The sequence below is a fragment of the Lathamus discolor genome, chromosome 5 (genome assembly GCF_037157495.1).
Source record: "Lathamus discolor isolate bLatDis1 chromosome 5, bLatDis1.hap1, whole genome shotgun sequence".
In the NCBI taxonomy this organism is placed as follows: domain Eukaryota; kingdom Metazoa; phylum Chordata; class Aves; order Psittaciformes; family Psittacidae; genus Lathamus; species Lathamus discolor.
In genome coordinates, this window is record NC_088888.1 from 31,242,932 (window position 1) to 31,269,101 (window position 26,170).

The 26,170-nt window shown below is 41.3% G+C and overlaps 2 protein-coding genes across 9 annotated transcripts in view; both read right to left on the minus strand.

Annotated features, from left to right (window-relative positions):
• The window catches only part of MTR (5-methyltetrahydrofolate-homocysteine methyltransferase), a 56,297-nt gene extending 53,938 nt beyond the window's left edge, over positions 1-2,359 (minus strand). Inside the window, exon 1 of one of the 2 annotated variants that reach the window (XM_065680206.1) lies at positions 2,140-2,359. In XM_065680206.1, the coding sequence (XP_065536278.1) occupies positions 2,140-2,176 (37 nt within the window). In that variant the 5' untranslated portion in view covers positions 2,177-2,359. The remainder of the gene's footprint in view (positions 1-2,139) is intronic. The other variant, XM_065680205.1, reaches the window with a different exon arrangement.
• An 8,730-nt stretch (positions 2,360-11,089) lies between these two features.
• ACTN2 (actinin alpha 2) overlaps positions 11,090-26,170 on the minus strand; it is an 81,942-nt gene continuing 66,861 nt past the window's right edge. For 3 of the 7 annotated variants that reach the window (XM_065680208.1, XM_065680210.1, XM_065680209.1), the window contains exons 13-21: positions 25,815-25,923; positions 24,908-25,048; positions 24,338-24,520; positions 23,029-23,163; positions 22,397-22,576; positions 21,899-22,045; positions 14,834-14,899; positions 13,781-13,939; positions 11,090-12,421 (exon numbers count right to left, since the gene is read on the minus strand). In XM_065680208.1, coding sequence (XP_065536280.1) covers positions 12,263-12,421; positions 13,781-13,939; positions 14,834-14,899; positions 21,899-22,045; positions 22,397-22,576; positions 23,029-23,163; positions 24,338-24,520; positions 24,908-25,048; positions 25,815-25,923 — 1,279 coding nt within the window. In that variant the 3' untranslated portion in view covers positions 11,090-12,262. Of the gene's footprint in view, positions 12,422-13,780; positions 13,940-14,833; positions 14,900-16,040; positions 16,119-21,898; positions 22,046-22,396; positions 22,577-23,028; positions 23,164-24,337; positions 24,521-24,907; positions 25,049-25,814; positions 25,924-26,170 lie in introns of all 7 variants that reach the window. The other 4 variants (XM_065680211.1, XM_065680212.1, XM_065680213.1 and 1 more) reach the window with 3 other exon arrangements.

Sequence of the window (26,170 nt, forward strand, 5' to 3'; positions counted from 1 at the left end):
TGAGCTGGACTGCTTGCTCCAAATCCAAACTGTGCAGGAGCCACAAGCGTCCGACATAGCGCATGCTATGGAGGAGGGTGTTAATCCTGGAAGCGGGGAGCTGGTAACAACAAGAAAACAAAAAAGGAGGAGGCCAATTAAAAGCAAGGGGCTTCCTCCAAAATCCGAACTCCCCCTCCAAAACCGCTTTGCAGCTCCGCAGGGGGCTAACAGGGAAACGGCCACCGCACCAAGTGAACAACCTGCTGATGCAGCGGCGAAGAGGATCGCTACCGGTGCCTGCCGGAAAACGCGGCGGGTCACAGCTGTAGGGGACTCGACTTTGAAGGGTACAGAGGCACGCATCTGTCGGGCTGACCCGGTCTCGAGGGAGCTGTGTTGCCTACGAGGGGCACACATGACTGAGCGTGAGGTGTCCCTGCCCGTGGCAGCGGGGTTGGAACCAGATGATCTGAAGGTCCTTTCCAACCCTAACTATTCTATGATTATTTATACACTTCTATTAAGAATTTATTCTTAGTATAAAGCAGTCTTGGTATACGAGGAAGGAAATAAAGGATTGCAAGTTATTTACAAAGCTTTTAATAAAGGATCAACCCAGCCGTGACAGTATTACAGTATTTTTGTCACATTAATGTGAAAGAATAGAAATTGAAGAACTACAAGGAGTTTTAGGCACTTCTGGAATCCTCTGTTTCCCAGATTGATCTGTCCTAATGATCAACACAGCCACCCCACATTTGGACATTACAATTCAGCAAACCAGCATTTTCTCCACCAGTTCAAAACACAAGTTTCTCTGTCATTCAAAAAGCTGCTGTGCTGCACACTGAAATTACAACTGTCCATCTCAGCATTAAACTGTTCACAACAGATTGATATGCATTACAGGCAGGAGCCACGGGGAAACAAACCAGCCACCGGACCAACGTGGTCTCACTCTGTGGCATGTCCTGCCACTGGCTGAAAGGCTAGGGAGAAGTGCTTCGATCAGCTTCCTTGACCGCCTGCTGCCGAACACGGGTCCTTTGTATCACTGCCAGAGGTACACACCACCATCTACTGCCTTCTGCCTGTTCAAAAGGCTCCACAAACACCTCCACCACACGATTTTTGTTGCCATCCAAGCAGAACTTTCCTCTCATTGCCACTAGTTCTCAACCTGCTGCTGAAACACCCTCCCATGTTTCCTATCTCAGCCAACCCAAACCTGGTTCTGCAGGACCAGGACAGTCACTAGCCACGGCTTGACCCTAAATAGCACAGGAGAAAGGGCAGGTCAACGTCCTCTGCCAGAGGAACCTGGAAAAAACTCAGACCACAGAAAGTGATTATGAAGTGGGCACCCTACACAGCTCTGCAGTGAGGAGGACTGCAGGTCTGTTTAATAAGCCAAGGGATGCAAGCCCAGGCTGAAGTACACGTTCAGCAACAGGCATTCCCTCAGAAACACTAAAAAGCGAGGTGTTTGCGATCTCTGCAGGTAGCAGCACCACTGAAAGCAGTCACTGACAGAACTGTCCATTTTAAAACATCAGCAGTGCCAACCTGCAGCTGATTTTGTTTCTCTTACAGCGACTTGTGTTTAACCTGCAAAAAGGCCCTTTTGGCTTAGAGCCCCGGCGCAACCGGCGCACTCCCCACACCAAGCCGCAGCCTCCCACGCAGCTGGTTTTTATTTTCCCGGTTTAACTGATGTCCTAGCACCCCTCCGAGGCACAGCGAAGCCTACCCCAAGGGACCGGCTCTGCAACTGCGCGGCTCCTGCGACAAGCACCCTCATTCGCCGCCAGCACCACCACAGGGCGACACGCTCCCGTGCCCGCCGAGCAGCCACACGCGGGTTTTACAAACGCGAACTGCTGCCAGCCCCGGACAGAGCCGCGGCTGCGGCGGGTGCCCCGCGGCGGGTGAGCAGCAGGAGCCGAGGGGAGGGGAGGGGAGGGGAGGGGAGGGACCGCCCGGCAGCGCCCACCGCCCCCACAACAAGCGGCACGTGGCGGGACCCTGCCCGCCGCCGCCTGGAGCAGGGAGCGGGGGGCACGGCGACATCACGCACGCACGCACGCACCCACGCACGCACCCGTCGCGCGCGCGCCCACGCACCACCCCCCCCCCCCCAACGCTCGCGCCCGTTACCCGGCGGGTGGGGTCCGGCCAGTCCCGTGGGCGCCATGCTGCCGAAACGTCAGCGCCGCCGCGTCACCCCGCTGACAGGGGAGCTCCGCCCCGAGCGCGGCGGCCGTTAGCGGCCTGAGGGGCGGCGGGCGGGCGGGCGGGCGGTGTGCTCCCGCCCGTTACACGCGGTGCCTCAGGCGGAGGCTGCGGGGCTCCGGGTGCTGCCCCTCAGCGCCTGGCAGCGATCTCGTAGGCCCCGATCAGAGCTCTCTGACCCGGGATGGGCGTGGCCGGAGAGCGGCGGTACCGCTGGGCCGACCGCCGCGGTAGCGGGCTGAAAACTCCCCTGGGAACGGGTTAGTTTTCCTTTTGCGGCCTGAGGACGGCAGCTCTTAAACTTCGGGCTTTATGAGGAAAGCAAAGCCTGGCCGCCTAACTCCCCTGGCGTTAAATACCGGTAGCTTGAGATGCGCCTGTAGTTACTGGGGGGTGATTTGGTACCAGGCAGGGCTAAGCAAAACGTGTTGTCACCTCATCCAGGAGAAGTCTTTAAAATGCCGACAACACTTCTAATGCGGTTAAAGACAAACTTAGTGTTGTGACGAAGTGGATGTAAATACACCTTGCATAAACTGGAAATCAGGCTTGCCAGCGATTTATGGATGTGTGTTGATGGCACGTAAAGCTGGCACAAGTTTATAATGGAGCAAATAAATGGATAGTTATCTGAACAAAAGTAAAATAATGCCTTATTTTAATGCAAGAGTTTAGCTTCTGATGATACATCCTTCCAATTTATTATCTGAGGACCCGCATTTTCGAAGAAAGAAACACTTCCCTGCAACAACTGTGGAGCAGCCTTTCTGGCATTGCACAGTGCATGGCGAATGCTTGCTTGTCAAGGGTCAGAATAGCTCAAGGGGATAACCGCTGCTCTCATTTACAGTGTTAATAAATCAAAAGCCTGCAATACACATTAACAGCAGTGTCATTTAAACTAGTACAGCATTCAAAATATAAAAACAAGAAGCAAGTCTGTGAAATGGATTACTGTTGTCCTTGGCTGATCCAACATTTTAAGCAGAGTGAATACTGCAGGTGAAGATGCATTTTCCCTGGAAATGGGGGACTCAAAATTAGTGAAAAGCCTTTAGTATTGGGGATTCCTGAAAACCAAACGTTTACTCTTGATACTTCTTTTGAGATGCAAACCGGTTGGTTACGAACACCTTGAGTACAACGCTATCTAGGAATTTTTATGATCAGCTGTTACTTTGGTCAGTGGTGGTGCAAGTACATATGAAAAATGTAGCTTTATGTTCAAATAATGTATATGTCTGAATTAAATAGATAGCAGCCCAGTGTCAGTTCTAGAGGCCATGCACTGGTTTTGAATGCCAGGAGACATTGCTGGAGAGCAGCAGACCTTGCCTCTTGGCAAGCCAGTGCAGTGGTCAGCCTGAGCTCCCACTGCAAAAATGTGCTCCAGAATTCCAGTGCAAGATGTGAAGGTCTGGAAACTTACAAACTTTAAAAGCCTGACAACAGAAGTGGAATGCGCTACACAGAGGTAAAAGTCAGGTACTCCTAGAGAGTGCTTCATTTTATCCTTCTTACACATAATTTGCAGACATAAGAGAGATGGGCGGTGCTTTGAGAACCGTTCATTCAGAGATCTCAGGGTGTTTATTTTTTTTTTTTTTTTGCTCGACTTCTAGACAACTTCCAACCTTTTTGTCATGCTACATAACGCTATGAAAATTTTCTCTGTCAGCAATGCAGGTTAAAAAGCTCACTGCCTCCACAGTTGCTTTGTGGTGACAGATCTGTGTACCACAGCTCAGCACGTCCTTCTGCGTGCTGATGCAGTTGTTTGTGTAACTGCTACAAAGTAGGTCAGTGCGGAAAACAAAAAAAAAAGCAAGCTGAATATTTGAAGGTGCTTTTGAAAAGGATCATTTCACATACTCCATTTACTCCACAGTTTCACAACCCATTTGAGCCAGTCTGAGTGTGTGGTGCTATGAAAAGTCAGTCCCAAATCCCATCCTACAACGCCCTATTATCTCCATGCCTTTCTTTGTGCAGATGCTAGCCCCTGAACACAATTCTTCCTTAAAGATGGAAGAACAGGAACAGTGGGAAGAGGTCTCTGGTCCAATTTTTCTGCAGCTGAGCTGTCTCCAGGGCTGACATAGGAACAGCAGCAGGAAGAGAGGGCAGCAGCTGCCTGGCCTCAGACTGTGTTTATCTGCTTGAGAAACTGGAACTGTACAGACAATTGAGTGAGCACAACCAAGGCAAGACACTCCAGAGGGTGAAAGAAAGAGGAATGAGCAGTTAAAGGTAGTGATTATTGCACCAGCTCGTCCAACAAAGCAAGTATCAACACAGAACTTCAGCCACACTATGTTTTGCAGTGTTAGGAGGATCTGAGGTCCCTCTTCTTGGTTTAGTTTCAGTGACAACAGCACTGCACAGGGCTAAGAATCCTGGTGCGCATCTGTATGCTGAGGCTGCTGCACATCTGCAGTTTTAAGATTTTTGAACTGTTTCTGCGAGAAGCACTACCACATGGTATGTCTGCAGGAAACCTTCAAGGATTTGCAGTGTGCATGCCCTTAAGCTTGAAAAATGCTTTTTCTCTGTCTTACGGGCAGTTGTTTTTATTTTACTAAATTAGGCTGTAAAAATACTGTTCCCTTTTATACATTTAGAGTAGCACCAGGAGGAGCTTAGAGTTCCTGAAGCAATGGCCTAAAGGAACGGAGAACACAAAGGTGCCATCACTCCCACGTCTGAGAAACCTGATCTTAAACCTGTTGGAAATTAGTCCTATTTAAATATCATGCAAACATCTATCATCAAGGTGAGAGTCCTGACTTCTGAAGGTGGTTATAAGTGGTGCTTCAGTGAACCTAATGTCTTCCCAATTGCAACAGGATTAAACCATAAATCCAAATATCCTTCACAAGAAAAAAAAAAAATAAATCTTTAAGTCAGATCACATTCTGGTATTTCAAGTATATTTGAAGGTATTTTCAAACTACCACTTTCCCCAGCTCCTCCCACACACAGCTTAACTCACAGATCTTTTAAAACCGGGAAGTGTTTGAAGCAAAGAAAGACATCTTCTTATCTTGATTCTTTTTTCCAGGGCCAGGGTTTAGTAGTTCGTTACTCTCCTTGCACACCTGTGTATTCAAATGGCATATTCACTTCATGTGTGTGCAAGATGAAACACGAGGGTTAGCACACTCTTTCAGCTTTTGGATATGTTTTAGATACCATAGCCATGAGACAGGTCCAAGGTCAAGCAAGAAAATCTTGTAGACTAGGCGGGATGTAGCATGCGTACAGCATGGGAAGGAGGAAGGATTAGGGCCTGAGTTAGAAGCATCTCTGTGGCTAATGGGTGCGAGGTGCAGGGGCAGAGGTCTGATGTCTAGCTGTTGAGGGCATTTGGAGTCTGCTGATGTTCTTACAGTCTTACCAACAGGTGGACTAGCTCAGATACAGACACAGCAAATGCTTGTGTGCTATAAATGGGATCACACCTCACCTGGTAAGCACATCAGTTTGTGTTCAACACAGCTTGAGACCTATGAAAATGTGTCTAATAAGGAAGACTGTAGAAACGTGTGGTGAACTTGGAGGGGTGGCCAACATGAGAAGTGCAGACATAGCCAAGTGCAGCCATCTGCATCCTGGTAGTGCAGACATAGCACAACAAGGCAGAGAATAGGGACATGCACAGGTCATAGGGTATGAGTGGCATTGGAGAGATTCTGCAGTGCTACCAGCTGTCAGTCATGACTCCATTCCAGGGGCTGAACAGCCTTTATTAACGTAGATTGTTTTAATGGAACAGTGAATTTGTTCACATATTTAACAAGGGCAGAGGAAACACTCCTGCATAAAATTCCTTGAAAGACCGGTGCTCTACTTGGCTTTCTCTGCCCTACATGTAGAAACAATCCTGTATGTTATCAACTCCCTGCTAGAAAAGCATGTTTTACAGGCAGTCCTCTTTCCTTTAAAGGACTTTGAGACTGCACGCTTCATTTAGTATGTTTTAAAGTCTAACCCGATAGGCTTCAACCCTTTGTGAAAACTGTTCATAGACAGACATAGTAGTGACCTTTTTCTTTGCCCTTCATAGAAAGTAAAATAACAATACTCTCTTCTTTCAGAGTGGTTTGAGCAATGCTCTCACTTCTCACAGTCAGTTCATTCTAGGTAGGAGAGCAGAAACAGGTGAGCAGGAATCTGATGAGGTCAGGAGCAAGGTGACAGAGGGCATGGATTTGAGACCCAGACATGAGCTACAAAGCAAGTTTAAGGAACCAGTTCCAGAAATATGAACCCTTCTAGAGAACTGCTTTTGCTGGAAATACTAACTGTGAAGAAAGAAAACTGTTCTCAAAACATTAAATGAAAGAAATACACAAGCAGTATAACAGTATAAACTTACCATACAGAAAAGAACCTTAATGCTGAAGGTCTTGTGTATCTTAAGATATGAAAAAATACATTAAATATTTTTTTAAATAAAACCAAAGGGAATAATACTTTATTTTAATCGCCTTAGGACAAATCAAGAATAACTGCATTCTGATCAAGTAGAAATAAAATGTCTCCTTTACAAATCAAATGCAAGGGAGCCTTTAAATCTTAAAATTAGATTTAAGTTAACATCTCCAGTCAGGAACATTTAAGCTCTAAAGGACAGCTGTTGGAAGTGGGAAAAGGGCAGTCACAGAAAGAGGCTGGTGACTGGTTAAGGAAGGAAAACAATGAGAAGAGACAGTAATGCTTGCAGCGAGATGCCACTACTAAAGGCAGTCCTGTCTGCAGAGCAGCACTTCAGCTAAATGCCACTGTTATAAAAAAGGGTAATGGCTCTGAGATAGGTGTTACCATAACAAGCTATTCCAGAGGACTTTGGCAGAATATTTACTCTGCTGTGGCTATTCCAGTTGTCCTCTGCAAATATAGGCAGCTGGGCCATCTGGGTTCTTGGTCTGGCTGGAAGGAACAATGAGTCTTACAAAAAATCTGCCCAAGAAGAGGGAGAGTGGCAGGGTGGTCAACTGGGGTCAGTCATAGTGGGATGGTTTCAGATTTTCTTGCTGAAATAAACTGAAAAAGCCAGTTACTCAGTTTTTGATGGAAGGGTTTTGCACAAGCATAATTAAAATATTTAATTTGGAGTGATGTTGGGACAGTCATCTTAAGTTTAGGTGGCTGATAGAAATGTATTGTTAAGGAGAAGAATGAATAATTTCAGCTTCTTACAAGTGAATATGCAACCATATTCAAATGAAAAATGGGAAACAATAGAACGATGGCTAAAGAATATAATACTTGTACATTTTTATATCAAAATCTTAATGGTACAGCCCCCTCTCCCACAAATTGTTTCAGGTAATGGCAGAGTTGTTACTTCCAACAAGAAGCAAAATTGTTCGCTGGACAGTCTGGTTGCTTGCCAACTTGCTGTGGCAAATCAGGCTTTGTCACCTTCTGTTAGCAAATAACAAAGCTAAAAGTTGGAATTGGAGTGTTGTCCCAAGATGATGCACAAATAACAGCAAGACTGTTAATCAGCAGGTTGTACAATATTAAATTCTGTGTCTTCGGTTTAATCACAATGTCAGTAGGTAGGACCTCAGGGATGTAACGTCCGACAGCATTGTGTCTGCCAGATACATTCATCATGCTCACCCAGGCATCCACTAAACATTACTGGTGTCTGATTTTCATTTAAATAATCAGGTTTGCTAAAAAGTTCATTAAAACTGTGACTGTTTTTTTGTTGTTATTGTTTTTGTTTTTGTTTGCTTGTTGCTCTTTTTTTTTATCTCACAGGAGGTAGGATTTCCTCTCTCTTGGACTGCCTGCATTTTGCAAGCATCCTTCAGAAAGCTGGTATCATGTCCATATGAGAAAAATAGGATTATAAATTCTGGCAGGTTAAGTCAGTTTGCAAAAGATAAAGGGACAAATAGTAGACCTTTTTTAAGCATATCCAATAGCTTGCTGGAGAATTTATAGGAGTAGGTCCTACTGAGAGGAATACAAAAAGAGCTCTCAGAGAAGATACTGCTTTAGCAGAAAAGACAAGCTAAATTTTTGTCACCACTGCGCAGTTCCACAACTTCCCGACCCACAAATTGCTGGAGGCTCAGAGACTTTTCTGGGCACAGATGGCCACACACTACCTTGCTTTTATACTTTCCCATTGTGCCTACTACTAGTAACTGTCAGAGCCAGGATGCAAGTCTGAACCAAATGATTGATATAGGCATTCTAGGCTTTGCTGTGGTGGCTTTTTCTTCAAATTACATTCATTTGGTGTGCCTATATTGCCAAATCAAGACAAGACTTGCTGGCAATTTATGCAAACATTTGCTTTAGTCAGCAAACTAGCTAAAACCTGAAGCAGGAGCCTCTGTGTCTGTGGTCTGCCTGCAGAGCTCTTCTATACCTGAGCTGCTGACACAGGTAGCCATTGGGCAGTTGGAAGGCTCCAGCTCAGGAGAGCACATGTCATAACCAGTCCTCCTGAGGACAGAGCTCAAGGGCATTTTTCACTTAAAGCATTAACAGGTCTCTTGAAGGGAATAAAATTTCTATGAATTGGGGCCAAATAAAATGGCCAGGGTTTGAAACAGAACAGCCAGTAGATGAGGCAAGTAGACAAGGGCTGGATGGGTATTATAATAGCCTCAGGAGATTTATCCCCTCAGGACATTCATGGCATGCATGTACTTAATTTTCAAGTAATTAAAGTAATATGCTGATAATAAATTTGTGCAAAGCAGCATTACAAATGCTAATGAAATTTCCCAAAACCTAGCAAATTGGCAGAGGAACTTCTTTTGAAGTTTAGAATATAAAATCCTTGTCAAGCTCACATACAGGAAAAACTGGGCTTGTGATTTAATGTAGCTGTCTTACTTTATAAGGGAAATAAGTGGTATTCCTAGTACTGGCTCAAGATTTATTGTCTACACATGAACATTCTTCTGTTGTGAATAATAAGGGACTTCCAGTGAAAGTGTGCGGCTGTGTCCCCAGTTCCACAGATACACCATCACTTTAAGGCAATGCAAATACAGGCTGCTGCTGGAGGGGATAATTTGCCATTCTCAGTGTCCTGGATATCTGTTGCCAGCCAGCATGGTAACGGGACCAGGGAACTGGTCTATTTATAAATAAATAGGATCACTGAAAAAGTGGAGATAGACTTGGCCTTTGTGGTGGCAGCCCACACCTTGGCTTAAAATTAGGAAGGAATCACACCTTTCATAAAGAGACAAAAATAAAATCCAGCTTAGAACTGTCCATTTTCCTGTATCCTTTATCTTTGGGCTTAGTTACTGTGCTGTTACTGTGCTCTTTCTTTACAGCAAAAAGCTAGTTTGTTGCCGGAACTGCACAGACAGAAAGTGCCACTGCATTGATTCCAGATGTGATCAGAGTGAGTATTTTTCTGAGTCTACAGAAAAATACAAATGCCATCTACTAAAAATGGAGCCTCAGAAGAAAAGGAAAACTCTCTGCTAAGCCCATAGCCCTGGAACTTGACAAAAGAACCTGAAAAGTTCAGGTGATAAAACAGCTAATTTATTTAATCTAGTTACCCTAAAAATAATTGATGCTGGGAGAAACAACTTTATTATACATCTTTCTTTTACGTGAAAGATGTATTCAATAAATATGAATACAACTTTCACCATATAACATTTATTTCTTTCATAAATATGAAGTAATAAATATGATATAGCATTTTAGGCAAGTACAGATGGGGAGTAAAACCCTGCAGCTCTCTGCCACTGGTTCTATTCCCTCTGCTTTAGAAATTTGAAACCTGATATGGGAATGAAAGAACTACTTTGCAAAAGTCTTTTGCTGCTGATAACATTATCTCTCACATTCTTTGATCAACAGAACATTTAGCTAAAGAAGCAGTTTAGAAGTCTGTTCTATACTATGAAAATTAGGAAGAATATGACAACACAAAAATTAGCAGGTAGAGAATATAAATGACACTCGATAAAGCTGTCAGATATAAATTGTCTCTATGCCAAATTTTAGCATAATCCTGCCTACAGCACTGAGATTTTGTTTTTGTGCCATGTTTGGAAGCTGAAGGTTTTATTCTTCTAGTTGGATTAAACTGTTCCAATGAGAGATATACAGATTTATTTCTTAATAGGATTCAGCCTGCCCAGCAGTCATTTAGCTGTAAATGCCACCAGTTTATGGCAGAGCTTCCCAACTTAGTTTGAATGGGCACTGTCATCACAAAAAGAGGTGATAGCACTGCACATTTCAGTATCAGCAGTGGCAGCAGCAGCTTCTGGCTGTGTGCAAGGCTGCACATGCACTGTAGGAGATGTGGTTCTAGGCCTAGTATTTCTCTAAGTCCTCTGCTGGTCGTTGAACACAAGGTGGAGGAGGAATTGGCATTTGGTCATTGCCTGTCTCCTGCAGGGTTGTTTTGAACTGCCACCACACGCACCTTTCCTGCAGGATGCCTGCTTCAGAACTGAAATCGCACACACATTTTTAATGCTTCCCATTCATTGATTGCAGAGCAAAGGCCATTAAAACATCATTGCGTATTTAACATCTCTTTTGCATGAGGAAAAGGAGAGCTACAGAAAAGGCCAACATCTTCAAAAGCATTAGTGCCTAAGTCTTATTTGAATCAAAGCTAGGAGTCTAACAAGCTATGGACATCTGTGCTCAGGTGACTTAAATGGAAATTCTGTCCCGTGCATTCTGAGTTCCACCTCACTTTGTGAAGTCATATGTCTCCCTCCAGCATGCAGCAATTCTTGTTCAAGCAAACACAGTGTACAGAAATGCATAACACGCTTTTTTGAACTTTTAGCAGACTGAAACCTCCTTTAATGTTCAGAAGTGTTTCCACTAAATAACTGCTAATGACAGAGTCTCATAAGGTTTTGAAAAGCATACTTTATTTAATAGGCACATCATTGCTTTAATAGCACTGGGCTGCACAGCTCACATCACCATTTGTAAATGGTTTTGTTCGATTACATTGCATTTCCTCAGTGTCGGTAGGATTCAAGTAAAAAAGTTACTGCTTTTATTTCTCTGTCGTTTCTCAAGATGGAAAAAAACAAAAAAACAGTAAACAACTAGCACACAGGAGCACAATACAGACAGAACTGCCTGCGATCCCGGAGAAGTCAAGACAAACTGAAACTTGAGTATTGAACAGTTAAAGCTGCAAGACAACCACACTACATTTGCTCAGATGGGATTTTGCATTATGCAGGATAGAGATGAATGTTGCCCACTAATAAAACAAGGGGCTGGCTTTATCGTACTCAGAAACAAAGACTGTCCAACACAAGACAAAAATGAGGGTTTCAAAACAAAAAGCTCACATGAAATTGGCTTCCTTATTATTTCAGATTATAAAAGTTGTACTCCCTCAGATGTAAAAGTTAAAGGCCTTAAAGAAAAGTACTGCTTACAGAACTCTAAACCTGCAATTTAATCAGCTTTCTCCCCTATATTACAACTCTTTGTGATAAGATAAAACCATCATTAAGAGACAATAGCATAGCATTCTGGATTATTTTTGCAAGTAAGTAGTTTACTTGGTTGCTGTATGTCTTCCCTGAAAAACTGCTATTTTATTAAATTGCACCGGTAGAAGCATACAAAATCAGAAATCAATAGAGGAAAATAATATTGCTCTACGAAAGAAAAAAGCATGACTTCTAACATACTTTCATGAACATTGTAAAAGAAGCGCATATGGCATTGAAACCTTTTGAAAATGGAGAAATATTTTGTGAGTTTCAATACTTCTAGGTTTTCTGAATGGATATTTCCAAAGTTAATAGCTTGTAATTTTTTTATCTATTTTTTCTATCACTGTATGGGACAGACAACCTAAAATCAACAATGCAGAAATCTAGCATGCTGCACACTTGAATATACACTAGTTACTTTAGTTACTAGCACTTTACACTGACGGTACCTACTGTGTTTGTAAAACTCATTTTTAAATCAGCTTGTTGAAGCTTTTGAGAAGCAATCTGGGCAATAAGGTGGGTATTTTTAGTGTCTACCGTGAAGATGGCCAATTACAGATTCAGAGGTCGCTCTCTCCATACAGTGCTGATGAAAATGAGGTGTAATCCAGAGCCCCAGGAACAGAACCTGGGCCGGTGTATGGAGGCATTCTCTTGATGCAGTATTGAGCTTGCTCAGGAGGCAGCTCTCGGCGTAACTCATCTGCCAGGATATAAGGCTGGGAGGGGGGAAAGGATAGACAAATTCAGAATGTATTCTTCATACACAAAATATTTTCTGTATCTGTGACTATTAAACCTGGACATCCTGCCTGTTTCTCTGAGACCAGTATTTTCCTCAGTAAATACCATCCCTGATGTTGAGTGGAAGGGAGATATCCTACTAGCAAACTGATTAGATCAAAATCCAGTCTCAGGCTATGTGTCTACATGTTAGCTACCAAGCAGTGTGCAGCCGTGGGTAGACTGCTACTGATAACAGCTCATCTATCCATGGACAGCTAGTCAGTATCTCCAAAGCACACAGCTGCCCCTTCCACAGCAACAGGACAGGCACATTTTCAGTTAGATCCTGTTAGTTTTGAGGTCCTAATGTGTTTGCGATAAAGATGCATTGTTGCTCTTAATGGTTTGTATTTATGATATGAAGGATACCCACCTGTTAAGAGACTTGACATTGTTTTAAAAAGCAATGTAATGAAAATCATTTTTTCCTGAGACCCTGGCTTTCACCTTCCACATGAATTCCTACTAAAAACATGTCTGGAATTCAAAATGTGATCCGCAGTAACTGGGATCACAAAATCAATACAAACAGCCAGAAGGAGAAAATCAATAGAGCGAGCTTGGGCAATTAGGGCTGCTGTGATCTCTTCTTTCTCCATAGCACAGAATTGGTTTCCTGGCAGCACTGTTTATGGCCCTGACTCTTTCAGAAGCTCTTGTGTTGCCATTATCCTCCCTTTCATCTTCATACACCACTCATTCACCAGTGGATCTGGCTGCAGGGAGGAAAGTATGCCAAATTCAAAGCTTCCTCCATGAACTCAGTCACTAGAGGAGGCTTCCTTCTCCTCCTGCTCCTCCTAGGGTAGGTGTATGCCACACTGCATCATCCTGTTGTATGAGCTGTCAGGTTGCAACACGGTTTACAACTAGGTGTAGTTTTGTGCAACTGACCCTGGCTGCGTTCCAGAAGGCCAAACTCTGCACTGAAACATCCAGACAACAGCACAAAAGGCAGAATGATTTCCCCTCTAATCAAGGCTGTTGTGTTGAAACAACCTGATGTACAGTACATCCGTTATACAAACAGACTGCCTGTCTTGTCTAAGATGTCCAATTTTATGTTGCCTCTTTGTGATATGAGGGTACACAGACAAAGTCTTGAATTCTGCACCTATTTCAGCTAAGAGTCTTGGTTCCAAACAAGAAGAAAAGGCAAAGACTTTCTCTGAAGTCTTACAAACTGAAAATAAAAGTTCACTCTTACTAAAAGGCTTGTGTAAGACTTTCAGCAAAGAAGAGCTAAATAGGAGAGCTGTTGACTCTTCCCAGACAGCAGCATGATGACTGACCTTATCTGAAGCCAGGATTCTGAAGGAAGCTATCACTTGCTCAGCCGTGTCTGTGTCTGCTGTTTCTCTGGTCATGAAGTCAATGAAGGACTGGAAAGTGACAGTTCCTTGACCATTGGGGTCAACCAGAGACATGATTCGGGCAAACTCTGCTTCACCCTTTCACAGAATCCAAAACAAGAAAAAAAGTGGTCACCATAACATCAGTCGCCAACAGCCCATGTCTCTCATGAACCAGAAGTAACCAGCGGTTACAAAGTCTTTAAAGCATCTTCTTGACTTAGAAACATAAATGTCAGTGAAATCTGGGATCTTAAATGTGCACCCCTCTTTTGTAAAAAGGACTCAGTGCTTTTGAAAAATGTACTCCTTCTCGTAAGTACGAAGTATGTACCTTTCAATTAACCTTCTGTAATTTCTCCACCCTCCCAGCCTCACTCAGTGCCCTTTTAGCTTGTTTTAACTTAACATTAATTTTCCACCCATCTTAAATCCATTGTAATTTAGGTACCACAAAGGGAGGTGAAACGATAGCCTAAGAAGCAGGCACTTACTTCTTGGTTCAGTGTGTCTACAGGGGAAACAATTCTGAAAATTTCATGCCAAATATAGGACAGATGAACTAAGGCTAATCCTTTTTTCTACTAAAAAGGGTGCATTTGGGGGTGAAATTTTAGAGTAAATAAGTGAAGAAAAGAAAATGCAAGCCCAAAGCTAGCTTAGGAGAATTAAATAGCATCAAACTCATTCTTCCTCATGCAGATAAAAAAGGAGAAAGAAAAAAAAATCAATAATTAACTGCTAATTTCAACTTTTAAAGTTTCCTTAATTCAAAAAGCAGTGCAGTGAACTACAGAATATGGTTTTAACTGTCTAGTTTTGCTTTTCATTTTCTTTTTTCACCATTTGGAAATAGAGAAAAGGCAAACAAGAATCTCTAAAGTGTAAATTATATTGTTAGTAATATGCCAATTTAAATAAGCTTTAGCACCACTCTGTTAATGTTATAAACTGTAAGCAGAATGATTTGCCATTGTTTCTTAAAATTCATACCAAATCATAACCCATTGAAATTAAGCAAGCTCTGAAATCATCATGGTCCATCAGTCCATTCTTCCTCTATTCACCAAAACAATGTAAGGAATATAGAAGGGAAGGTTTGAAGAATTCAGTTTCCAGAGAGATGACGAGTTTAGACCATTGGCATATTTGATCCAGTGTATGAACATATTCATTGATATTGTCCAAGCAGGTCACCCAAATCATCATCAGTTTTAAAGGAGGAAGAAGTAACTAACATGTTACACACAAGAAACAGACATTTTCACCACAAAAAGTAACATCAGGAAAGGTCAGGGGAGAGATAAAGGATAAAAGGAGGTGAAGGAGACAAAAATACAGAGAACACAACCAGAGAAGACAAAGAGAAGGGCAATGAGAAAAGTTTGTTACTAAACTAGTCAAATTCAGGAGATGCTCAAGCTGCCTCCCTAATATGAAATGTCTTTGAAAGGTTCTGCATGGAATGCTGTAGTGGCTTAAAGTATAGTTAAAACCAGTCTGAAAATAGTGTGTCACTGACTGTTTCAAATACTCCACTCCAAGGCTAAGGCAGGTACATTATGAGAGCTGTCTGCTGACATACAGGAAGTAAGTAAAGGGATTTTTCTTCTGACTGCAAGACCTGGACTACAGCAGAGAGATGTGCACACTGGCTTAAAGGATGAGACTTACAAGACTTGGAAGGAGAACAGCAGATGACCTTGTACAAAAGGAGATTGCTCATTTTCCAGGCAATATCATATCTGTGGCATTCCTGACTCAAAGTTGAGTAAGCATTAAATGTATTATAGTTAGAAAGTAAATAAATGTTTCCTCTACGTTGTGATATAATGTAGCTGTTAGGGGAGAATTGTGTCATCCTAAATCAGGACACAGCAATAGAGAGCTTGTTTAGAGCCTGAGGAAAAGAAAAAATAGCAAAAGTCTGAGTGTAAGAAGTGTAGGAGTTCCTCGAGTTACCTAGTAGATTCCAAATAAACCATCTCAAACCAAGTAAAAGAAACAACCTGAAAGATCTTTGAAAAATGCATAGAAAAATACAGCTCCAAGTGATGATGACAGTCTACCTAATCCAGTTGTCTTCCCAGAGACAGGATCTTTTCAAAGCATTATGACCAGTACATTGGAATTTAAACCCACAATTTCTTTGGCTACTATCTGATCTATCTGCAAACAGAACAATATTGGTTTCCTCTACCTGCACGTCATTTCCAACCTGGCCTAGACTGATGAGGCAGGCTTTAAATTCATCAGAATGCAGATTGTCAGATTCATCCTAGCATCCCATCACAGGTCATGCATTTGGGAAGGTGAAAGGAAAGAAAGACAAATCACAGATCACGTTAGTTGGTTAGTAAAGAACATTCTACATATTGCGATGAATTACCTAAAAAGGATACAACTTTTGCAGTTTCATGATGTGGTTTTTTTCTTAGTAGAAGAGGGTCTTTACTTCAACTACAGATCCTTACTTCAGCTACAGGTCCTTTTTAAACATTTTTGCTGACAAAGCACTTTTTATTCCACCAAACTGCCATTTGCTTCCTTCAGTTTCTGTTGTCATATAGTGTATGCAAGATGCAGCAAAAAGATCACTGAATCTGAGCAAAACCTTTTTTTCCCACCGATAATATTACTTACAACAGAATACGCATATCTCAAAAGACAGTAGAAGTACAAAATGAATTTACTACTGGCATAACATATTTTAAATTATCTGTCTTCTGTAATAACCTATACATAAAGTTTTGCTTAAAAAACTGACTTTCAAAAAGTCCCATTGAATTCCAGGTTAAATGGCTCCTACTAACACCACATCAAACTGGATCATTGTTTTGAACCAATATTATTTTCCATCTGGCAGGTCAAGAAACCCACATTAATGTCTTAAAAACAGACTGGCTCACTGTTTTCTTTCTGTCCGTACCAAATGTGTCCTGTCAGTGGTGTACTTCAAATTGAGTTAACCTGAATACAATTAAAGAGATGTTCTAAGATGAAATATTACCCTACAGACTGGCATACTGGAGAAGATCCAAGGTTTTCTGTCTGCTCCATATTTGCCTGCTAAATGAATAATTTATTTTTTAAAATTTCTGTATAGTTATGCACAACTAAAATTATATGAGTTTTAACAAATGCACTAGGCTTGTTTAATATAGGAATAGGATCAAGTGATGCTTTATAAAGTTAGTAACACCATGCATTTTTGACATATCTTGCTGTTATTATATTGACTCCCTCTGCACCAACCTCCACCAGCTCTATAAAGGAAAGATGAAAAATAACAATAGGAAGTCACTGATGAGAGATAAAGCAAAGCTGCAAAGCTGAAGCAGCATTTAGTTAAAAGCCATAAGCACAGTAAAACTTTTTTCCTTCAATGTTTCCATTTCATAGGATAATTCCTGCTATAAATCATCATATAAATTCATTCTGAATATGATGATCTAGGCTGACTTGAAATTCTCAAAAAACATCCTGGAGACAGGCTGAGACAGGTTGCACCAGGAGTGAAGTCAGCTCATTTTACCTTATTTCTAAAGCTGAAGATATACTGGGTGACCTTATCTATCAGGTGTTGGTAGAGGACTATTAGCTATTTGACTACCCTGGGTGCATGAGCCCCCTACCAGGCACACATGGCAGTGGTAGTTGTGCAACAGGTATCGAAAGGCAGATGGGAGTACGAAATGCCACCAGTTCCACCAAGAAACCATTTTCTTTAGGAGAGGAGAGCAGTGGTTGTGTTGGAGCTCACAACCATCATCTGGTTGAGTGAGACTCTCCAGTGAGGGTCCAAGTAGCTGTGCCACATGCTGCAGCAGGTTTTCACATTCTCGTAGTGATTTTTTCTAATCTGCATCATATAGGTCCTGAAAAGGCATCTTTGCCTTTGCAGTGCATCAGAGTTTCATGGGATACAATGGTATTTTGCAGTTAATGCATAGATCAAGTCCGTGCAAGTGCTGTATCACTGGGAAATGTTTCTTTGTATTTATTTTTATTGTTTCAGACCACCATTAAGCACTGAAATTAGTTTTTTAAAGCACATAAATAACTTTGCTTTGTTCATCTTTTCCTGCCAATGAAAAGTAAAACACTGAAATCTCCTTTCTTGTTTCATTATTAGTCCCCGGAAATCTTTTCCTTCTCCTTTGTGATTTATATGTGGCCATATTAAAAAAGTGAGCTTCTGAGTCCAAGTAATCCATTCTTAAATACATCCTCCAGGTTCCTGAATGCTAATTGACCTGCATAAGCCTGATCATGTGGTTCCTTTAATAGGGAGCTCTTGTTTTTCTGTTAGTAAAATATAGGGCAGCATGATGCTATCATTTGGCATGCAGAGCTCCTACTTAAAATCTGTAGTTTGCACGAAAATCAGTAGTAGAATACATTAACAGCCATTAGGATATTACATGCACAGCAGTTGCAGATATTTTGTCACATATTTTGCAATCTTATTATAATGTAGTAAATATACTGAATCTGAAAAAGGAATCCTTGCATAGAAAGACTTCAAGATCAGTGACTGACAATGCATCTGTGTTAGTGTCCTAATTTGTCTGCATCCCATTATTCAGCTTATGCACCATTTTGAACACTTCTAAACCGCTTCTGTGATTCAGACATTGTGTCCGACTTTATTTCTCTATGTAGTCACATTAAGGAAGGAAATAAAACCTGCACTGCTAAAGATTTATATTTGTACCTACAACTAGACTGTGCCTGCAGGCACAGCCTCCAGCAAGGAGTAGTGGGTAAGCAGCATCCTCCTCAGGAATAACCTCTGGGTATCAGTGTGTATCAGTGTGTGTACATGCCTACACAGAAACCTACAGGGCTGCCCCCGTGACCCAAGGGAGGTAGCATATTTACCACTTGTCTTTAACAAGGATAACTTGTTATGGTTTCTCTGCTAGCTCACCTCTGCTGGTGGATGCACCGAAAGAGGCACAACTCTTCCTGCCCGTGTAATTCTTCTATGCATGGTGCCCACTTACTGCGGTTTGAGAGTCAGAGGCATGTAGCCCCCTCAAAAACACTTGTATCCTGAATAGTTTTCTTCCAGATATTTAAGATGAAGAAGCCAGCTAAAACAATTCACTCAGTTATTTAGCTCTCTTTCAAAGGCTTGAGAACTGCAGAATTAAGCCCCATAATGGATTATGAACTGTAAGATTCTTTTTTTTTTTAATATATATATATATTCTTCCTGGGGAGGAAGATAGGGATTCCTTCCTCAGATCTATAAGCAAAAGAAGTTGTTAGGTTTATGTCTACCAAAATACATTCTTTAAAACAGGGAAGGGAACTACTCTGCATATTAGTACGTTGCTCACATCCTCAACACATACTAAGAGTCAGACATTAAAGTATGTCTTACATTGGAAAAAAGCCACAGAAGTCAGAGCTATAGAATGCATAAATGATTCTGTTGTGCTTAGGTATTTAAAGCCTGCTCCTCAGGGACAGTATTCATTTTGGGGATCTTTTCTGGCTGTTCATGACTGTGAATAGAGGTCCAGTTCTTTCAGCGTGTTTTTTTAAACCCTGTCAGGCATTCAGAAATGCTGCTAAGCACAACAAAACTTTATACATACACTGCTAATTCCATCTGACATAGGAAGGATATAAAAATGAAAAACAAGCCTGCCTCTCTCAAACACAGTTTGTTCAATGTCTCCTCCTAGCCTGTGCAGATTGAGTCACAACTGTCCATCAAATTACAGTATAATTTAATCAGTTTAAGTTTCTCTTTTATCAGTGTTTCTACTATATGTCTCTTGCAGAAAGCCTGGCTTGATGACTGGGTGGTTTTAGACCTTACCTTCTTCCTTTCTTTAATTTGTATTAGGCTACTGAGAATGTAATTGTTGCATTGTGTCAGTGCAAAAATCCTTCTAGACCAATTTCCCATGTCCAATGCTAAAGGAAGGAGTATACTAAAAGGAATATGCAAAATGGTTCTTTCCTTATCATGATCCCTCCAGGCCTCTTTTTTAAATCTCTGGATTATATCTGTCATGGGGTAAGGTAAGGTCTGCATCTAAACTTGCAGTCCAGACCCAGGCTGTTGAGGCCATAGAAGTTGATGAAGCATCTCCCACTTCTGACCCAGCCATTAAGGCTTCCTGCACCAGAGGCAAGGGCAGAACGGACACTGCCTGAAGCCATGACTCATTACAGGCAGAAGAAAGGAGGCAGCCAGGGTTAGGCAAGGATCTAGGAGCTGAGAAGTACATCCATGTTATGCATTATTGTCATATCCCATCTCCAACCTGCCTGCAGCTGTGTGACACCAGCACCCTCTTCCAGGCCACACAACCTGCCTTGCTCTATTGTATCCTTTCCTATTTCAAATTTTTACTGTATCTGCAAAGCCTAGAGGTCTGTAACAATAGAGCTGGTTGAGTAGGATTTAGTTTCTCCCTTCAAGACCTTCTGAGGCACCAAAGATGCCTGTAATATCCCCTTAGCCACTGAACCAGCCTTGCCAAGAGTGCGGCAGAGAACTCATCTATGAACTACAAAGACACATGGATGCTAGAAATGGCCATCTGGAGTAAGATATACTAGGATTCAGTCCTCATCTTTAGAGAGCTATCAAATCTTTGTGCAAAGTCCCTGATTTGCCTTAATAGGGTTAGGGTCTCTCAAATAGTGGCCTGTAGTTTGTCCAGCCTGGTACTCTGTCTGCTCTTAATAGCTCAAATTGCTCAGTTATCTGCTCCAGTGCATTGGGAAAGTCATTTAGTAGCCTACTTCTTTCCACCCCAGGAAATTTATCTCTGCTTCTGTGATATTATCTTCCGCTTCCTTAGAAAATACAAAAAGGAATTATGCTGCACTAGAATCACATTAAGATCTTCCATAACATCTGTTCCTGGTTCCTGTGTAGCTGACCTTCCCTATGCTTATGTGTTTATTCAGAAAACAGAGGTTTGACAATTTTGATTTTCTTTCCAAATAATTAAGGATATTCTAAACAACATTTATCAAACTATGACTGTCAGCATCCAATGCACATCAAGTAGAAGTACAGATATGGGTGACCATTTTCAGTAGATCTGTACAAACTGGACATCAGTGAAAAGAAAACAGCATTTTGTTATAGCCTGAAATGATTTGAAGGATCCGACTCATGAGATTACAGAATAATCATAATTACAGTTAGGGTTTAAGCACAGTCTGCTAACTTCAGGAATCTGTACCGGGAAAAAATGCACAGCCTGGTGCTGTATTATGGTAATCTTCTGTCAGTATCATAAATGTGAGTTTGGTTTTGAAGGTGGGTTCATGTGAGCATGGAGCCAACGGAGCTAACACATACACAGACTGTTCTCCAGCTGGGAATGTTAGGTTGCTGTCTACATGTATTTTGCTATTGAGTCAATTAGTAGCTCTCTTTTTAATCTTTTATCCATGAATGCTGTGTAATTTACAGAAGGAGTGAGTTGAGTTTCTTTACAATAGTGTTTTCAGTCCTACTTTTATTCATCCATGATTAGATTGACCAAAAAAAAACCCCAACCTCCTATTGCCCACATGCAGCCAGAAAAAAAAAAAAAAGGATTTTCCTTGACAGCTATCAGTGCCCCAATTATATTCCCTACAAACCTTTTCTAGGGGAAAATTGTGATTCAAAGAAAAAAAACCTGTAATCCAGATTACAGCTAAATTTAATGAGGTGGAAGCCTCTGGCAAGTAGAACATGCTGCACTGCCTTAAAATAAACGGGCATGTTATTTTCCAAACCACAGAGATTTATCCATTTCTGCCCGTTATTTGAACAAATACTTAACCATGTTATCAGAACTGTATTTTTTCATTACCTTTAAAGAGTAGAAATTAATCTTTAATTTATCTGTACAATGCTGTGATTTCATAAGGCTGTCAATTCTTTGTTAACTGATCTTTTTTTGCTCTTTTAAAATAAAGACCATGCAACTAAATTTGCAGTTTTTTAAAAGGCTTCCATTTGGAATGAAAAGAAACTTGCATTTGGGAGCAATGCATGTTGTGAGTTGAGAAAAAGCAGGAGTACTGTACCCTGTCAAAATGATTGAATGATGCTCGGAAGTCATTCATTTGTTCCTGGGTGATACCCTTGGCATCTCTTGTGAGGATCTGAGTCTCAACCTCATTGATAGTTCGAGCAATGGTGGTAAGTAGGAGCTCCCATCCAACACGGATGTGCTATGAGAGAGAAAATACTGATTTATTAAGGAATCAAATATATTCTTCTGAGTATAAAAAGTACAATAAGAAAAATATCAGCTCTAAGTGTTTATGATACCTTTTCCATACCACTATCTCTATATTATGATCAAAGATCAATAAAAATATAAATGGTCTTCATAAAAATATGTTTTCTAAATGGGTACTTCTTCACTAAAAGTAAAAATAAGTTAAAACAGGTCTCCTGAGATAATTAGAAAGTTTGCCAAAGACCATCGTCTGTTGCAGGCTCTTCAGGTCGGAGAAGGTAGTTACATGGCAGAAGAGGGCAGAATAAACTGACAAGTACAAAATGGAGTAAATGGCTACCTCCATAGTATAGTTGGTGTGCTTGTTGTCAAACACCAGAGCTTCTTGTATAAGCTGATGATCTCCTTCCAGTTTGTCAATGTTGTGTTTATAATTAATGATATTGTGCTCATATTGCTTCAGCTGATTCATCTGGTCCTCCAAAGGCCCTGTCATTTCAATAGAGCTGCGGGCAATTTCCTGTCAAAAGAGACAAAGACACCCCCCACCCACAGTGTTTAAGCTTCAGATTTGCTAATTTGACCAATGTTCATAAAAATATATAATACTTCCATAGTAAGAAACAGTATTAATAAAACCTTCATACAGTGAAGATGATCAATTTTACAGTAGAAAACATATTTCAAAATAAATGAGGCAGATTTATTTAAGGAATTAGTATTGGGACTCCAGTGATCCTGGTATCTTTCCTTAGCAGAAGCTAAGCAAAGCTGCATCTCCTGCTCACCATCCAGTTACCACTTGTACAAGCTTCCACAGTTCTAAAAGCCATTTTAACAGATGCTAAATACTTCAGAATCAAACAGCTGGTGAGCTATCATGGAGATTGCTGCTGACCTGCATACAAAGCAGAGATTGAAAACTATAAACCACTTTGTCCATCAACTTCTGTGTGAGGGTCTGAGACTCACCTCCATCTTGGTCTGGATCCATGGCCCAATGACATTGGCCTGAGCAGCAAACTGGCGACGCAGGCGCTCATTGGCATGCTGGCGGGCTAGTTCCTCCTGCAAGGATTGATCCCTCTGAGGCACCAGCTGCTTCACCTGTTAGAGTGGGAAAGCACTGAGTGTGAGTAGGCACAATTGAACAGTTGTGGAGCAAAACAAATGGAGCAAATAAGTCTACAGTTACTGTTTTTTCTTATTAGTCTGAAGGTTGATATCAGCACAAGCCAGAAACATGATCACTATTCTATTTACCAATTTTGTACTAACATAAGAAATTACTATCATGATCTTAGACAGCCTGACCAGAGAGAGAGACTGACATGGAAAGAGAAGAAATTCTCACCTCTGGCTGGATTCAAGTTCAAGACAATTACTCAACTCAGACTGCTATTAGAGCAGTTACTTTGTTTTTCTTTTGAAACACAGCTGATTTTTCAGTCTCCAAGTAATAGTTCTAAGAAAAGTCAGTGCAAAACATTTTATCTGAGCACAGCCGTTACAATAGGATAACATGAGACACATTCTGTCCATCATGTATATCTGAAGGTATCTAAGGCACTGTAAATGCTTTGCTTTTCTTTTTTGGCTTATCCTTCTGGATTGCCTGGGACATTCTGAATTTAGACCTGATTGCTTGTTTTTTATAACCCATTGAAGGTGTATTATTGTCCGTGTAAGTTTATATATTTGGTAAACCCACACATTCTACACAATCATTTACCTTCAGCATATTATCTGTCTTGGTTCCAAATGAAATAAAGCTTGCGTGATTGCTCTAGGAGCCTCTCTTTAATCCCTCCCCAGTAATTTTTTAAGGTTATTGATGATTTCAGCCTAATTGCACAGGACATTAATGGTCCCAAAGATGCTATTTTTTTACATTTGTGAAAAGCAGCAGCGGGGTAGAGGAGACACACAAACTACTGTTTATACCAAGAGAAAGAACACAATAATCTCCTGTTCTTTTGACAGCACCCCCTGGCTCATCTGCTGGCTAGCCACCAGCTTTGCACTACCTCTAACTCATGCTTCTCTTGCCTGCCAAAAAGCCAAAAAGGACATAGGTAAGATTGAGTGATGGGAGGAAGGGATATTGTGAAGCAAGCCTAGCAAACATAAGAGAGAGCATAAGATACTGTAGAAAGTTCATTCTGGCATCTGATGATCTAGAATAATTTACAGACTTAGTGTAAAATTTGGTGAATATTCTCACTATTCCTAAACTAGAATACCATGTTAAAATGTCTTTCATGTATTTAGCATACATTACCTTTTCCCACTTGCTACGAATCTCGTCCACAGTAACAGTGCTGTAAGGATTAGTTGCACTTATTCTCATGCTGTAACTCTGAATAACTTTTTCAACTTCATTCTGGATTGACAGTATGGCCTGTCGTTCACCATCTGCCTCTGGCAAAGTAGCTTTAAATTGATCATGTGCAGAGATTAAACTCTAAAATCAGAAAGAGAGAAGGAAAACATGAGAACTTCAACGTTTCTTCCAACATCTGGAAGATCTGCTGTAAATAAGCACAGATCCTATTCAGCCTTTCAAACACCCTGTCTACGTGTATCTGTAGATACAGAAAATAATACAGGTAGATACATCCATGAAACACTCCTCATTATCAGGACTACCACTTCTTCCATGATCTCTGGAATATTCTTTCATACCAGTGAAACCCCCTGTTTATAATAGAGAGACATTGCCTATCATAAAGAAAATGCCAAGACAGATAGGTTTTGTTTTTTTCTTACATGCGTTCTACCCTCCAAGAAGGAAAAACTTCCTTTCTTGTTTTCCCTGTGACTGTATGCCAAAAAATAAACAACCATGTACCTGAATTTCTTCTATGCTATGAACAATAAACATATCCTGTAGGTCTTCCATTGCGCCTTCCATCCAGTTGTTGAAGGGAGCAGCTCTTTTGGCAAACTCCAGGTGAAGCTGATCAATTGTTTCGAGCAATTTCTCCGTCCTCTGTACAGATCAGGAAAGGTACATTCCTTTGTTACCAGGCCAAGACTCCACACACATACCCATCCATGCACAAAGTCATGCCTCTTCTTTTCAAAAGCAACTGATTGTGCTGCCGACTGATTTCACCACCTGCTTTAAGTATTCTCACTCAAAGCAACAGGACTAATTGCAGTAGATACTCTCATATGCAACATGTTAAAAAGGGTCCATGCCAAAAAAAAGGATGACAGGTGAATTACTATTTGCAAGTCAATTAAAATCTGCTAATCTTACTTGGTAAGTATAGGAAGGAAGACTTAAAACATACGTTTCCATCTTAGCATACATGTGTATGACTTCCTCTTTTCTTAAGGAACAAGGTTTTGGAATAGTGCTTTGGAATACTCACTACCAAAAAATGAACTCAGTGCTGGCCATTATCCTATACCTCACCTAATTAACCTCAAACAAGTGTGAAAAGGCAAGCGCCTAATGGCTTTTGTTATCCTTGCTGGACATCAAATTCCTAAAGAGTGGTGCTACAAACTGCATGTCATTTGTTGTTTCTTTAGAACTGTCATTGAGAGCTGAGTACTCTCAAGTCTGCTCTGAGCAATTCTACCTGCAAATTAAACCACACCAAAATGAAATGGAGATTCAAGGAAAGGATTTCCTGTTGTTTGGATTCCAAAGGGGATGCTCAATGGCATTGTTTCCAGATCAGAAACAAATGGTTCGTTGCCCTACCCGCCTCAGCTGAGCTGCTGATCGTTGTTATGAGGTTTACCTCCAGTGCCTCTCTCCTTTTCTGAGTAAGTGTTCCCAGGCTGTCCCATTGGTCACATATCTTTTGGCATCTATCATTGACACTTGCAGCATCATGGTAGTCCAGTTCACTAAGAAAGATTGAAGACAAAAATCTGCGTGACTTTCTGAAAGACAGGAGCAGTTGCATTGTCCACATTCTTCCACCTCCCCTCTTTTTTGCAGTATTTCTCCTCCAGGTAAGCAAGTGTGGCAGTACAGACATGTGTGATCTAGACATTCAGCATTTCAAGAAGTGTAGCACAGGAACAGGATCCCTCCTCTATTGTGAGAAAAATGAAGTACCTATCTGTGACATCCAGGTATCAAAGAGAATTA